Source organism: Papilio machaon, chromosome W, assembly GCF_912999745.1.
Source record: "Papilio machaon chromosome W, ilPapMach1.1, whole genome shotgun sequence".
NCBI lineage: Eukaryota > Metazoa > Arthropoda > Insecta > Lepidoptera > Papilionidae > Papilio > Papilio machaon.
This window is the reverse complement of record NC_060015.1, coordinates 873,181-889,043: the sequence shown is the minus strand read 5'-3', so window position 1 is coordinate 889,043 and position 15,863 is coordinate 873,181. Positions and strand designations below refer to the sequence as shown.

The following is a 15,863-nucleotide window of genomic DNA, read 5'->3' as shown; positions in this document are numbered from 1 at the left end:
CTCCATAGACACGTTTCAAATGGCCCTTTGTTGCCTTAACACCGGCCTCCCACAAGCCCCCGAAGTTTGGTGTATGAGGGGGTATAAAATGCCAGGAAGTTCCGTTGTTTCCTAACCATTGCCTGATCTCGACTGCCACGGAAGACTTCTCTGCTTCAACCAAGTGTTGGAGTCCTTGGCAGCCCCAACAAAATTGGTTCCATTGTCACTCCACATGTCACTCACCAAACCTCTCCTAGCCACAAAACGCTTGAAACCAGCAATAAAACCTTGGGCAGTCAAATCGCTGATGGCCTCCAAGTGAATTGCCTTGGTGACCATACATAATAATATAAATAATAAATAAAATAGCCTTTATTGCTTTACAGTTTGTTTACAGTTAATATTAAATGCCTATTTACTAAAAAACTAAATTGATTAACTTATTTCTAACTTGTATTTGAAATGTTATAATTATCGGCAACTGGTAGTTTGTTTTGTAAAGCTTGTCTGTCGACAAAGGCCTCCTCTAAAGATTTCCAGGTATTCCTGTCTCTTGCTAGGCGGATCCATAACGGTCCAGCTATTTTCTTAAAGTCATCTTCCCATCTTTTGGTTTGCCTACCTCTATTTCTTTTTCTATCTCTTGGATACCATTCCGTCACTAACTTGGTCCATTTCTCTTTGTTTTCTCTTACCATATGTCCCGTCCAACGCCATTTAAGCTGTCTGTAGATCGTGTGTGCATTTTTAAATTTAGTTTTTTCTTTAATTTCTTGTAATTTCACCCTATCTCTTCTTTTTATACCTAAGATACTCCTTTCTATTGCATTTTGACATACTTTTAATTTACTTTCTTGTAGTTCTGTTAATGCCCATGTCTGACACGCATATAGTAAGCATGGCATAATGCATACTTCGTATACTTTCTTTTTTCCTTTCATTGGCATATCTCCATTCTTCATTATTTCCCTAAGAGACCAAAACCGTTTCCATGTATTAGTTATTCTTCGCTCTATTTCTTTATTCATACAATCATTTGTAGATATAAGTTGGCCCAAATATATATATTCATTTACGTATTCTATTTGTTCGTTATTTACTATTATTTGTCTGCCGGTTGTTGGTTGTCGGGAGTTCGTCATAATTTTAGTTTTAGTTAGGTTCATTGTCAGGCCGGCCTTAACACTTTCATCAGATAGTTGCTGCAACATTATTTCTAGAGTTCCAGCATCTTCTGAAAACAGAGTCAAATCATCCGCGAAGCGTAGATGGTTAAGATATTCGCCATTTATATTGAGGCCAATTTTGGTCCATCTTAGGTTCCTGAAGATCATCTCCAGCACTGCTGAAAATAGTTTAGGTGATATAGGATCTCCTTGGCGTACGCCTCTTTTAATAGGAAATTCGTTACCCGTATCTTCAAGTTTGACTCGTGCTGTGCTCGCTGTGTATACGTTTTTAATTATTCGTATATATTTTTCTTGCACCCCTTGTGTTTTAAGAGCATCCCATATATACTCATGTTCCAATGTATCAAACGCTTTGTTAAAGTCAACAAACCCTATGTAATAGGTTTTATTATATTCGCTATATTTCTGTAGAATTTGTCTTAGAGTATGTATGTGATCTATAGTTGAAAATTTGCTCCGGAAACCTGCTTGTTCCTTAGGTTGGTTTTCATCCAGTGTATTGGTAATTCTGTTTAGTATAATTTTTGAAAATATTTTATAAATATTGGACATTAAACTGATTGGTCTATAGTTTCCTATATCGCTTTTGTCTCCCTTCTTATGTATCAGTGTGATTGTCGATTTAGTCCAGTCTTCCGGGATAGTTTCCGTTTCGAGGATTTCATTGAACAAATCTGTAAGTCGTTGTGCTATCACAGGTAACGTTGTTTTTAGTAGTTCGTTTGTTATTAAATCTGATCCTGGTGCCTTATTTAGTTTTTGCGTTTCGATAGATTTTATTGTTTCTTCCTTTAGAATTGGTTTAATCTCCTCCTTATTTACTGAATGATATTCCTTTATTACTTGTTCATCTTTACGACTTTGGTATAAATTTTGGTAGTACTCCGTGGCAATTTCCAGTATTTGTAGTCTTTTGCTGGTTTTTACACAATCTTTATTTTTCATATTTGGAATCCAGTCCTTTTTGTAATTCATTTCCTTAAGCGCCTTCTTAATTCCTCCTGTTTTTTCTATGTGTTTTCTAAATGTTGCTAACCTTTTTGTTTTTCTTTCTTTTCTAAGTTGTTCGCTAATCTTTTTGCTTATTTCTGCTATCTTTTTGTTATTATTGATATTATTATTACTTTTTCCTTGTTTTATAAGTTCTTTTCGTTCTTGCAATAGTTGCTTACTCTTAAATGATGTCGTTGGCTTACTAGTCATGTTTACTTTTTTAGTTTCTGTTTTTAATTGTTTGATCAATCTGTTGTATTTTTCCTGAGTCGATATTCCTTCCATTTTCTCATCTTGCATACATACAAAGACACAAATGTATCCCTTGTATGAGTGATGTCCTCTTCCCTTGGACACTCTGATGTTTATTGGGCCAGCAAAATCGACTCCACAGTGCTTAAATGGCCTCGCTGGTGTGATTCTACAAGGCGGCAATTGACCCATTAGTTGATTTTGAATTGATACAGCATATCTCTTACATTTTACGCAATTGCGAACCCAAGCCTTTACTAACGATTTGGCTGAAATAATCCAAAACTGAGAGCGCAAATGGCACAACATTAAAGTTGGACCGCCGTGTAGGGTCTTCTGGTGAGCTTCATCAATCACAAGATTAGTAAAATGATGAGTACGAGGCAGAATAATTGGGTGTTTGGCACTCATTTCTACCTGAGCGTTTTCTATGCGACCACTGACGCGCAAAATTCCATCCTTGTCTATGAATGGACACGGACATTTGAGTTTGCTTTTTTCCTTAACTCTTCCAATTCTTTTTAAATCAATGATTTCTTCTTTAAATTGTTGATTCTGTACATGTCGTATACAAACCTTTCTTGCTTCTTCTATTTCTTCATTCTGAAGACACAACTCATATCTTTTCTTGTAATTCTGTTTATCTATACCTTTCCATTTCAATACTCTTCTGCAATATGCTATAACTCTCAATAATTTTTTCAACTTCGAAAATTTCGTCCATACTGTGATGTCTTGAGTATTTTCTGTGACAAGATGAGTCTTTACAGATCTTTTCTCCAAATTTGTAGCAATCGACCTTGGCCTTTTATATTCAATCTTGTCATTCAGCAACCAAGATGGACCTTGAGCCCACAACACACTTTCAGATAACTCTTGAGGAGTTATTCCTCTAGACGCTAAGTCTGCAGGATTTTCTGCAGACTGTACATGTGCCCAGTAATTGTTTTCAAAATTAGATAAAATAGTTGATACTCTATTTCCAACAAATGTAGTCCACCGGCTGGGATGGCTGCTAAGCCACGCTAACACCACACTCGAGTCCGTCTACAAATGTACGTTAGACTTCTGAATGTTCATGACTTCTGCCACCTCTAACATTAACTCTGAAAGCAACACTGCACCCATCAGCTCTAGTCTCGGGATAGACTGCTGTTTTACCGGGGCTACCTTCGTGCGTGACGTGATGAGACTAATTTTAATGGTGTTATGTTTATCAACAACTCGAAGATACACAACGGCTGAGTAGGCTGCTAATGACGCGTCGCAAAATCCATGTAGCTCCAAAACTACATCTTCAGAAGAAATTTGCACCCATCTGGGGACACAAAACTTACTTATTTCAAGTAAGTTTGTACGGTAAGTTTCCCACTCTATCAGTAGTTCTGGTGTGAGTTCATCATCCCAATTTAATCCGGAGAGCCACAGTTTTTGAATAAATATTTTTGAAGTGACAACACAAGGTGCTGCCCAACCCAGAGGGTCAAACAGGCGACAAATGTCCGAAATAACCTTTCGTTTGGTGATTTGTCCTTGACTGTGTTAAGTATCGGGGTGTGAAAGGAAAGACGGTATAGATGCGACTGATTTTTATTAATATAACATACCGCAGTTAGCGGCGCACGGTACAATTTATATTTTCTAATTGCGGGTACATAACACCTTTCCCCCTTAAATCTAACAAATATAAACAAACAATAAAAAGAAAACACTATAAACAAAAACATTGATAAACTAATTCTTATGGTTATAATTATTGTCTAAATTTTTCACGCGCACGTAATGCAGCTTGCCTGTGCGGGCGACTATCATCCGAGGCCCACGCGGGCGACGCGGGCGGAGAGGCGGTGCACGTCTCCGCCTCTTCCCCTGCCTCCTCTGCAGGTCTTGCTGCGTCAGCCGCCCCCGGGGGCGCCTGGTTCTCTGCGCTCGCGACGTCAGACACGCGACCTACCGCTTGACTAAGCGAATACCGTGACTTTCTCGACACTATTTGATCGACGTGTCTCTTGTGACTTCTTCCGTCGCTAGTTCTAACGGCATACGACACGGGCCCTACTTGTTCGCTCACCACTCCGTCCGTCCACTTACCCCCTGATTTAGTGTAGTTCCTTATCATGACCGGTTCGTCCCGTGAATGAACTCTTAGAGGTGCTGCACGACGGTCCTCCTCCCGCAGCTGACGCGCGCGCACTCGCTCCGCGGCGTCAGGCCACAACAGGTCGAGGCGGCCACGAAGCCGGCGCCCGAACATAGCTACCGCAGGCTCGCGTCCTGTCGTGCTCTGTTCTGTGTTTCGATACATAAATAAAAATTTGCTCAAAGCCCTATTTACGTCGACTCGTTCTAACTCTGCTTTTTTAAGCACCCGTTTTACCGTGCGAACAGCATTTTCCGCTGCCCCATTACTCGCCGGGTGATAAGGCGGCGTCAACGTGTGTTTAATACCGTTGCATTCGAGATATTGTGCGAAGGCGGCGGAGGAAAACGGTGGGCCATTGTCGCTAACGATGCGTTTAGGTAGCCCGAAGCGCGAAAACAAACGCCGAAGACAGTCGCAAACTACTCCCGCGGATATGGAACTTACGTGTTCGACTTCTATCCACTTGGAGTGCGCGTCAATTACAACGAGATAGTACTTATCGTTGAAGGGGCCGAGGAAGTCCATGTGCAACCGCTCCCAGGGCTCCGCGGGCCAAGGTGCAGCGGTGCGGCGGGGGGTGCGGGGCGGGCTTCGCCGCACGCAGCGCACTCCCGTGTCGCCCGCTCCAACTCGCGGTCTATATCCTCCCACCACACATAATTACGTGCGATCTGTTTCATTTTGACTATACCGGGATGACCGTCGTGTAACTCTCTAAGAATTGCAGCCCTTAAGGCACTCGGTATGACTATACGATAACCCCAAATTAAACAACCTTGATCAATATGCAAACTGTCTCTTTTACTATAATATTTTTTTTCTGTATCGCTATAATTATAATGGGTTGGCCAACCGTGCAAAACAAAACCGTATATCTTGCTCAATAATGCATCTCTCATTGTTTCGACCCGAACCTCTTTAAAACTGATAGGAAAGTTTTCCTGTACGAAATTAAGATAGCTACTGGTATTTTTGCTCTTTATATAATTTGTTGACTTATCGCAATATTTTAAAGGAAGGCGCGATAAGGCATCTGCGAAACAATTTTTTGTAGAAGTAACAAATTCAATACCAAAATTATAAGCGGCTAATTTTACGGCATATCGTTGTATTCGACTAGCGGCGGTTACCGGCAGCCCTTTGTTTTTACCGAAAATATAACTGAGCGGGCGATGGTCGCTGCGTATAGTAAAATACCGGCCGTATAAATAATTATGATGTTTGGTGACGCCGAACACGATCGCGAGCGCCTCCTTGTCGAGCTGCGAGTAGTTGAGCTCGGCCGCATTGAGAGTGCGCGAGGCGCAGCACAGAGGGCGCTCGCGGCCCTCCGCGTCGCGCTGCGTCAACACCGCGCCTAGCCCGTACGCGCTGCTGTCCACTGAAAGTATTAAATCTAAACTCGGATCATAATGCGCGAGCACAGGACTACTGCTGAGAACATTTTTAATTTTTTTAAAGGCATAATCACATTCGGATGTCCAATTCCACTTAATTTCTTTTTTTAGTAAATTGTACATGGGTCTTAAAATGTCACTCATATTAACAATAAACTTAGAATAAAAGTTGATTAACCCCATAAAACTTTTTAGTTGGCTTACATTGGTAGGAGGCGGCGCTGCTACAATGGCTTCGATTTTTTTTTCATCGGTATGCAATCCAAACTTGTCGATTTTATAGCCTAAGTAAGTAACACTATCTTGAAAAAATTTACATTTACTAAAATTTATTCTTAAGCCATTTTCGCTTAGCCGTTGTAGCACCGCTCTTAAATTTGCCAAATGAGTCTTTTTATCTCGCCCAGTGACGCAAATATCATCGGCAAATACAGCGGTCGAGGACAGTCCACTCAATGTTTCCTCCATTATCTTTTGAAAATTCTCAGGAATACATTTGATACCAAAAGGCACTCGCTTATATACAAAAGTGCCGACATGAGTAGTGATGGCCGTCATCGCTTGAGAATCTTTATGTAACAAACATTGCTGAAAAGCATTAGACAAGTCTAATTTAGTGTATTGCTCACCTCCTCCCAGAGCGGCGAAGAGGTCCTCGATACGTGGCAGCGGGTAATGATAATCCTTTAATAGCGGATTTATTGTTATTTTGTAATCGCCGCAAAGACGTATGTTACCATTGCTCTTAATGACCGGAACAATAGGTGTACCGTAATCGGAGCGCTCCACCTTGTAGATGACGTCATCCCGCTGCAAACGCTCGAGCTCCTCTTCGACCGGCTTTCGCAATGCAATAGGGATCGAACGTGCTTTAACAAAAACAGGTGTATCATTCTTTAGATAAAGTTTAAATTCCGTCTTAAATGTACCTAATCCTTCAGCAAAAACCTCCGGAAATTCTCGACGTAACGAGGTTGCCATCGAATCCTCGGATAAATTATGACAATCAATATTTAACTTGAGGCGATTGATCCATGTGCGGCCCATTAGAGGCGGGCCGCCATTTTTAATTACATGCAAATGCAATAATTCGTTCTTATCACCGCAGCGAACGTTAACTAAAATATAACCAATAGTCTCGATGATATCCCCCGTGTACGACTTGAGGCATAGTTGTTTTTGTCGCAACGGTAACTTTGAAAATTTTTTATCGTAATCATTTTTTGAAATTACAGATAGCTTGCTCCCCGTATCTATCTCAAATTTACATAAAATATTCTCAACCTTCAACATTGCAAAATAAGGCCCATCACCCTCGCTACTTATAACTAAATTATAAAAATTACAACTTTCTTTGTCACTGTCTGAATCATTAAAAAAAAATTGATTTTTACATGAATTCTTTTCGACATTTTTGACCGTTCTACCTTTTGTACAAACCGATTTAATATGGCCTCTCTTACCACACGAATCACAATTATAATATTTAAAACGACACTTGCCTTCCCAATGCCCCGATTTACCGCATCGAAAACATGCGCCTTGTTGCGCCGGCCGGGGGCGCGGTGTCGCACCCGCCGAGCCCGCTGAGCCAGCTGCGCCCGAGGCACCCGCGGCGCCGAGCCGATGCAAGCTGTCGCCGTCGCCGTCGCCGTGCGCGTGGCAGCCCGGCCTTGCCGCGGCGGCGCCTGCCGCGCCCGGCGCGCACGCCGTGGCCGCGTGCCTGTCCGCCGCTTCCAGAGCGAGCGCCAGCTCCACCGCACGCTTATAATCGACCTGCCTCTCCGTGAAGATCCTAGATCTCATATCCTCATTGCACAACCCCGACACGAATTGATCGCGTAAATTTTCTTCTAACTTATCGCGGAAATTACATGTTTTTGCTAGATGTTTTAATGCTTGAAGATATTCGCGAACACTTTCACTTGAACGCTGTGTCCTCTGCCGAAATATGTGTCTCTCTGCGATCTCCGATCGGTCCGGTTCCAGGTGTTCTTTCACCAAATCAACTAACTCGGAGAAGGTTCTAGATTCCGGAGTGTCGGGCGAACAAAGGTCACACATAAGTTCATAACATTCGCCACCAACAACGGTCACTAATGTCGCCACTTGGAGTTCCGCAGAAATGTTATTCAACGCCATAAATTGTTGTACACGGCGCACGTAAGCGTCCCAATTATTGCTTGAAAAACTGTATGGTTCGATATGACCGATAGGCATTTTTAATAATTAACACGCGCGTAGTTAACAAAAAATAATCCTCGTCGCCAATGTTAAGTATCGGGGTGTGAAAGGAAAGACGGTATAGATGCGACTGATTTTTATTAATATAACATACCGCAGTTAGCGGCGCACGGTACAATTTATATTTTCTAATTGCGGGTACATAACAGACTGGTTGGAAGATTGACTGCATACTTGAATTCGTCACTTCTACGATCCCAGGTAATACCAAGTATTTTCATTACTTTATCGATACTTATATCCTTAATGCCTCCATCAATGCTCCTTTCCTCTTCGTTGTTCGTACCGCATTCACTTCATTTCCTAGAAATCTCCTCTTCTAACTCCTTACAGCTACTCACCCATTTCTGCAACTGAAAGCCGCCCTTCGCAAGTATCTCTGTCATATCCTTGTATATCTTTACTCCTTCTTCTACTGTCTGACAACCACTCATTAAGTCATCTACGTAATAATCCTTCTTAATTTTTTCAGCTACTTCGGGACTACGTGCTCCTTCATCAACTGCAATCTGCTGGAGTGTTTTCACAGCAAGGTAAGGTGCTGAAGCAGTACCAAACGTCACTGTCACAAACTTGTATTCTTCCATTTCAGACGAGGTACTATCACGCCATACTATTCTCTGGAAATCTGCATCTTCAGGAGCGATCTTCACCTGCCGATACATCTTCACAATGTCGCAGCAAAGACTAATGGGATGCATCCTCCACTTCATGAGGATGTGTCGAAGCGGCGGTTGCAGAGTGGGACCTACCATCAAATCGGTATTCAGAGATGACCCATTTGCACCCTTCGTCGAAGCATCAAAAACGATTCTGACCTTGGTAGTAGATTTGTCTTCTCGTATTACAGCGTGGTGAGGTAAGTAAACTGCAGTTTTGACCTCGCGATCATCTTCAGGTACGTGCTCTACATGACCAAGCTCTTTGTACGAGGGTCACACTGAAAGTTCTTAGAAAATCAAAAACTGGGCAAACTAGCAAGTTGTTATTTTTATTATATATTTTCAGAATATTACTATTAACATTTATACATCGCTGCATTCGATAGAACCACCGAGAAAACCACTTTGCCCACTCGTCTTTAGGGGTCTCTTCGATGGCCTTCTGGAACGCAGCCACTGGTTCTTTGGCGTCCATAATTTTTTTTCCTCGAAGTTTTTCTTTTAATATCGGGAATAAATAAAAATCGCAAGGTGCGAGGTCGGGGCTAAATGGCGAGTGACCCAGAAATTCCACGTCTGACGACACCAAATAGTCGATCGTTCGCCCGGCGGTGTGCGAAGAGACGTTGTCATGGTGAAGTAGGATCCTACTTCAAGGTCGTTTCTCTCGATCTTTTTCCAAGACAAGTGGCAAACATTTGTTAGTATACCACTCTGCACTAAGTAAATTTTGATCTTCTAAAATAATTGTCGCATGATCACCGGTCCTTCCGAAGAATGAGGCCACCATCTTTTTTCCTGCACTTCGACCTCTCTTTAATTTAGTTGGCAACTCCTCGGAAAGAAACAACCACCGAGCAGATTGTCTTTTGGTTTCCGGATAATAGCAATAAATCCAGCTTTCGTCACCCATAAGCATGTCGAACACAGCTTTTGAGTCGCCTCCGTTAAATATTTGTATCATTTCACGGCATCAATAAACACGACGGAGTTTTTGGGCCTCGGTCAAATTATGGGGTACCCACCGGGCACAAAGCTTCCTAATGGCTAAATATTTGTGGAGGATTTTTTGCACTTGAGTCATACCGATGCCTAAGCTTGTCCGAATCTGTTGATAGGTTAGTCTTGGATCTGTCTCTATCATACACCGCACAACACTGATGTTATCTTCAGTCGTCGCCGTAGAACGCCGTCCTTGACGCAGAGCATCGTTGAAATTAGTGCGACCACGTTTAAACTCATTAAACCAGTTATAAACAATGGCCCGAGACGGGTCTTCATCGTGAAAGGCCAATCGAAGTCTGTCACAACATTCTTGTTGACTTAAATGACACCGAAAGTCATACAAAATCATGGTACGAAAATTTTCTCGCGTTAAATTCCTACTGGCCTGACACCAACAACTTTCAATTTGCCGCCAAATCGTAAAACAAATGACAAACGAATGAAATTAGTACTCAATAACATTAGCAGAGTTCTATTTTCAAAATTTAAACTTATTTTTTTATTATATTCTTAAAAAGTGGCCAGTTCTAAAAACTTTCAGTGTGGCCCTCGTATTCATGAAATACCTCAGAATATCTCTTTGCTATTTCAGGATTTCTTTGGAATTTTTGTTCCAGATGCAGAAACCTCTTGAGTGCCAGCGCCTTAGTATTTCCATACTGGCATTTTGGATCATCATCACGGAATGGAAGCTTCACAACGTAACGACCATCTTCATCTCGACGAGTCGTTTGGGAATAAAACTCTTCACAACGCAGTTCTTCTTCAGAAAGGATTTTCTGTGTACCAGGAATTACTGATTCAATTTCCCAAAATTGTTTCAGTAGTGCGTTTTCGTCTGCCTGGTCTAGGTAACTAATAACTGCGTGATGGCAACTGATGCTGTCACCAGTTGATGAAATCTTGCCTTTTTTTTATAAGAGAAGGGGGCAAACGAGCAGCGGGAACACCAAGGTGTTCATCGACGCCCATAGACATCTGCAATACCAGGGGAATCGCAAATGCGTTGCCGACCTTTGAGATGGTGATACGCTCGCTTCTTGAAGGACCCTAAGTCGTAGTGGTTTGGAAATACCGCCGAGGACAGACCATTCCACAATGCGGCCGTGCGCGGTAAGAAATTTCGCGAGAACCGCACTGTTGTGGAATGCCAGCCGTCCAGATGGTATGGATGGTACCTGGCGGTCTGTCGGGTCGTCCGATGACGAAACTCGGCGGCAGGAATTCCAAACAGTTCTTCGGAACACTCCCCGTGGTACAAACGATAAAAGATGCAGAGGGAACTGACGTCCCTCCGTAAGGCCAGAGTATCAAGCCGATCGGTAAGAGCTCGGTCGTTGACGATTCGAGTCGCTCTCCGTTGTATGCGGTCAAATGGAAGAAGCTGGTATTGAGGTGCTCCCGCCCAGAGGTGCGAGCAGTATTCCATGTGGGGCCGAACTTGCGCCTTGTATAGTTTTAGGCGGTGGCCCGGCTGGAAATACTGCTTCGCCCTACTGAGCACACCCAGCTTTTTGGAGGCCAGCTTGGCCTTGTCTTCCAAGTGACCGCGAAACTGAACGTCACTCGATATGTCAACGCCGAGAATACCGATACTGGCTGAGGCAACCAGGGGAGTGCCCTCAAAACGAAGATCTACGACAAAGGGTTGTTTTTAGCGGTAATGGCGCACACTTGTGTCTTTTTGGGATTGAATTCAACGAGATTTCGTCGACCCCAATCCGAAACTTCACCCAGTAGGGTCTCCAGTTCAGACACAAGTTTGGTCCGGTTCTCATCGGCAGTAGCCCGAGAAACATTGGCACGGGGCGTATACAGTGCGTCACACGTGCTATCGTCTGCATAACAATGAATGTTGCTAAGTTGCAGCATGTCATTGATATGCAGAAGAAACAAGGTGGGCGACAGTACACAGCCCTGTGGGACACCAGCGTTGATTGGTTTCGGGTCAGAGCACGCACCGTCAACAACGACCTTGATGCTCCGACCCTCCAAGAAGCTAGAAATCCAGGCGCATAGTTTCTCGGGCAGCCCGTAGGAAGGCAACTTCGCAAGAAGTGCTTTGTGCCACACCCGATCAAAGGCTTTGGCCACGTCCAAACTAACCGCCAGGGCCTCCCCCTTGCCCTCGATTGCCTCCGACCATCGATGCGTGAGGTACGCAAGAAGATCACCAGCTGAGCGACGTTGTCGGAAACCGTACTGACGATCGCTAATCAGCTGATGCTCCTCTAGGTACCTCATAAGTTGGCAATTGATGGTCGTTTCCATGACCTTCGAGAACAAGGTGGTAATGGCGATCGGCCTGTAGTTGGACGGATCTGAGCCATCGCCTTTTTTTGGGATCGGGTGGATTATGGCAGTCTTCCATGATTTCGGGACAACGCCTAAGGAGTAGGAGAACCGGAACAGGCGCGTTAAAACCGGTGCCAACTCAGGAGCGCAAGTCTTAAGCACGATGGGGGGTATCCCGTCAGGCCCACTTGACTTGTGGATATCCAGAGATTGCAGCGATTTCCGCACTGATCTCTGGATAAACTGGATTTCGGACATAGAGGTCTCGCCGCATGGAATTTTCGGCGGCGAGTTACCTTTGTCATCCAGAGTCGAGTTGGCCGCGAAAAGAGAGCCCAGAAGATCGGCTTTCTCTTTTGCGGTGTGAGCCAGCGAGTCATCCCCCCTGCGCAGGGATGGTAAGGACGGCATACAGAAGTTCCCCTGCACAGCCTTGGCAAGAGACCAGAAAGCACGAGTTCCCGAAGGAAGGTGCACTAGCCTCTCACCAATGCTGGCCACGTGTTCGGACTTTGCCTTGACAATCACTCTTTTGAAGTACCTGGAGGCAGAGTTATACTTCTTTTTTAACTGGCTGGTATTTACATCCCTAGCTGCTGATGCCTTAGCCCAGGCTCGATAACAGGGGTGCGGTGGCCGGTGACCTCCTCGTGGTGCACCCTGGAAACTCCCCACCTTATGTGGGGAGGCTAACAACTGGCCGGGAGGGAGATAGGGTCTGCGGGGCTAAACCGGACAGGGCTACCCATACCGGGAAGGCCCGCGGACACTATGGGGCTCTTGCCGGGTCCTGCGTTTAGCGCAGGCCCTGGACGGGGTCCAAGCACGCCCACTGGGCGGTGCTGGGCGCGACGTGCACCGAGGTGCCGCCGTGCGGAGTGGAGGGGTGTTTTCCCGCGGGGCTATGCCGGACAGGGCCTCCCATACCGGACAGGCCCGCGGGGAACACCAGTGGACCCCGAGGGGTCGGAGGATGGCGGCCTTGTAGGCCGCGCGTCATGGGGACCACACCCCGTATTAAAGGCGGTTTCCGGTGTCCGACAACACTGGAAAACGGTATGAAATGGCAACCTTAAAAACAGACATACCCCAGGAGGGTACCTCCGGCATTGCCGGAGGAGAATCCCTCCCCGCGGCCTCGGCCGCGGGCTGCCCCTCGTATTCTGGGGGGGGCAAAGAGTGCTATGGATTCACAACGACCTTGGAAACGGAAATGGATATTGAAGCAAGCGGAAACAACATAGATTTAAGTGAGGAAATTAGCGGAGACTCGAGCACACAGACGCAGAGTGGGAGTGGTCAGTGGCTTGAATCTCTCGTAGATACCGGGCGCACGCTGAGGGTCATGCTGACGCGCTGCGACTCGTTTGGATTGGACAGGGGCGCTACGGCGTCCAATACCGATTTTGACTCGGACTCTTCGGCCGCCAGCTACATGTCGGTCGTGTCCGGAGAGTCCAACAGAAGGGCCTACCTCAAAAGAGGAAGGGGCCCTTCTGACCCGGAGGAGACAAATGGTGCTGCTCCCGCTAAGGGGGCGGCCCATAAATCAAAACGTGGACGGGGCCGGCCCCTCAATACGAAGTCAGCCGAGGACGAGGTGGCCGCAGCGCTGCGCACAGCGAGAGAGGCAAGGGCCTCTATACCATCCGGCCCGGCTCACCTCTCGCTGGTGGAAACCGAGGAGGACCAGACGAGTGTTGCCCTCAACAAATGCGTTGAGGCATCACTCAAAACGATACTGGACGTGGCAACCAAGTCCACCAACATAAAAGGGACACTGGTGAAAGCGCTGAAGGAGGCGGCGGCAAACATCAAGGCCGCCGTCTCTCAGCTAAGAGAGAGGACGATGTCGGAGGAGGTGTCGCGGCTGGAAGCAGCAAACGCGCGCCTCCAAAGAGACATGGAGGAGCTAAGGCGCGAACTCAAAGACATCGACAAGCGCCGACCTGCCCAGCCTGGCGAAGCAGATATCCGGCAGCTGCTGGATGAAGTATCGCGTGCCAACGTGGAAAAGTTTGGCACCATACTAAACGCCAGGCTGGCAGGACTAGAGGATCGTCTCCTCCCCGAACCGCGGCGCCGGCCCCCGCTGGCGGCGGACAGGAGAGAGGAAGATGTCGCCGCCCCCGCTTCGCTCCATAAGGCGAAAAAGGGGGCGACGAAGAAGGGACCAACGAAAGAGCCCCTGCCCACAACATCGGGCACCGGGGCCCAGGATCGGGCGACAACTTCGGCGGCGGCCCCAGGCGAGGCTCCGCCCAAAAAGAAAAAGAAGAAGAAGAAGAAGAAGCAGCCGAGCCTGGCCGCTAAAGAGGCCGCACAGTCAAGGGACAAGTCTGCCCCTACGCCCGCCGAAGCCCCGTGGACTACGGTAGTGTCCCGCGGGGCTAAGAAAGCGGCCAAGAAGGCGTCCAAGGGGCCGGACAAGACTCGCCCCCCCGAAAGACCGAAGGCCAAATTACGGGCCCCAAAGACCTCGGCGGTCACCCTCACTCTCGCTCCGGGAGCAGAGGAGAGTGGCACCACGTATGCCACGGTCTTAGCCGAGGCGAAGAGCCGCATAAACCTCGCGGAACTCGGCATCGCTGACGTTAAGTTCCGCAGGGCGGCCACGGGCGCCCGAATGTTAGAGGTGGGGGGCGATGCAGCCCCGGAAAAGGCCGACTCTCTGGCCGCTAAGCTCAGGGAGGTGCTCGGCCCGGAGAAGGTCAGGATCGGCCGGCCGGTGAAATGCGCAGAAGTGCGCATCACTGGCCTCGACGACTCTGTCACCGCGGCCGAGGTCGTGGAGTCAGTGGCCAGAGAGGGAGGCTGCGCGGCCGACTCTATAAGGTCGGGCAAGCTCGCCTTCGGCCCGAGGGGGGATGGCTCCCTCTGGCTGAGCGTGCCGGTGGCGGCCGCCAAAAAGGTGACCGACGCTGGTCGCATGAGGGTCGGCTGGACCTCGGCCAGAGTGGTGCTGCTCGCCCCGCGGCCGACGCGGTGCTTCCGCTGCCTCGAGACGGGGCACATGGGTGCCAAGTGCCAGTGTGAGGTGGACCGCAGCAAGCTGTGTTTCCGCTGCGGAAAGCCGGATCACCGGGCGCGAGACTGTTCGGCAGACCCGAACTGCCCCGTCTGTGAGGCGGCGGGCAAACCGGCGGGCCACTCGATCGGCGGCGACGGCTGCGTCACCGCCGGACAGAAGTCGGCGCGCAAAGAGAGAGGTGCGCCTAAGCGATGGCCTCGGCGCAAGGCCAAGAAGGCCGGAGTGGAGCGGATGGACACCAGTTCGTAAATGGACACCATCCGACTCCTACAATGTAACATCAACCACTGCGCCCGAGCTCAGGACCTGCTGGCCCAAACCATGGCGCAGTGGTTGATAAATGTAGTGGTGGTTGCCGACCCGTACGTCATCCCCTCTCGGGACGACTGGGCGGGTGATGTCGGCAACCTGGTGGCCATCTCCGCTCCGGCTCGCGGCGGCTCCCCCCCTCTCCGGAAGGTAGCGAGAGGCACGGGAAGCGTGCTCGTGGTCGTCGGGGGAGTGGCCATAGTGGGGGTATACTTCCCTCCCAGCTGGCCCCTCGCCGACTTCGAGCGCGCCCTCGCAGAGGTGCAGGCGCTCACGGCGCGGGTCTCCCACCTCCCCGTGATCGTCGCGGGGGACTTCAACGCCAAATCAACGGCTTGGGGATCCCCCGCGACGAACCCG

General features: G+C 47.6%; 1 protein-coding gene across 1 annotated transcript; it reads left to right on the top strand.

The window, feature by feature from the left end:
- The first annotated feature begins 13,226 nt into the window (after nt 1-13,226).
- On the top strand, nt 13,227-15,443 carry LOC123723330. Its single transcript, XM_045685911.1, has one exon. The coding sequence runs from the start codon at nt 13,227-13,229 to the stop codon at nt 15,441-15,443; it is 2,217 nt and encodes a 738-aa protein (XP_045541867.1).
- Nucleotides 15,444-15,863: the final 420 nt, after the last annotated feature.

What these genes read in the sequence shown, in the direction of transcription:
- LOC123723330 (XM_045685911.1), top strand. Translation starts at nt 13,227, where the DNA reads ATGGCAACCTTAAAAACAGACATACCCCAGGAGGGTACCTCCGGCATT.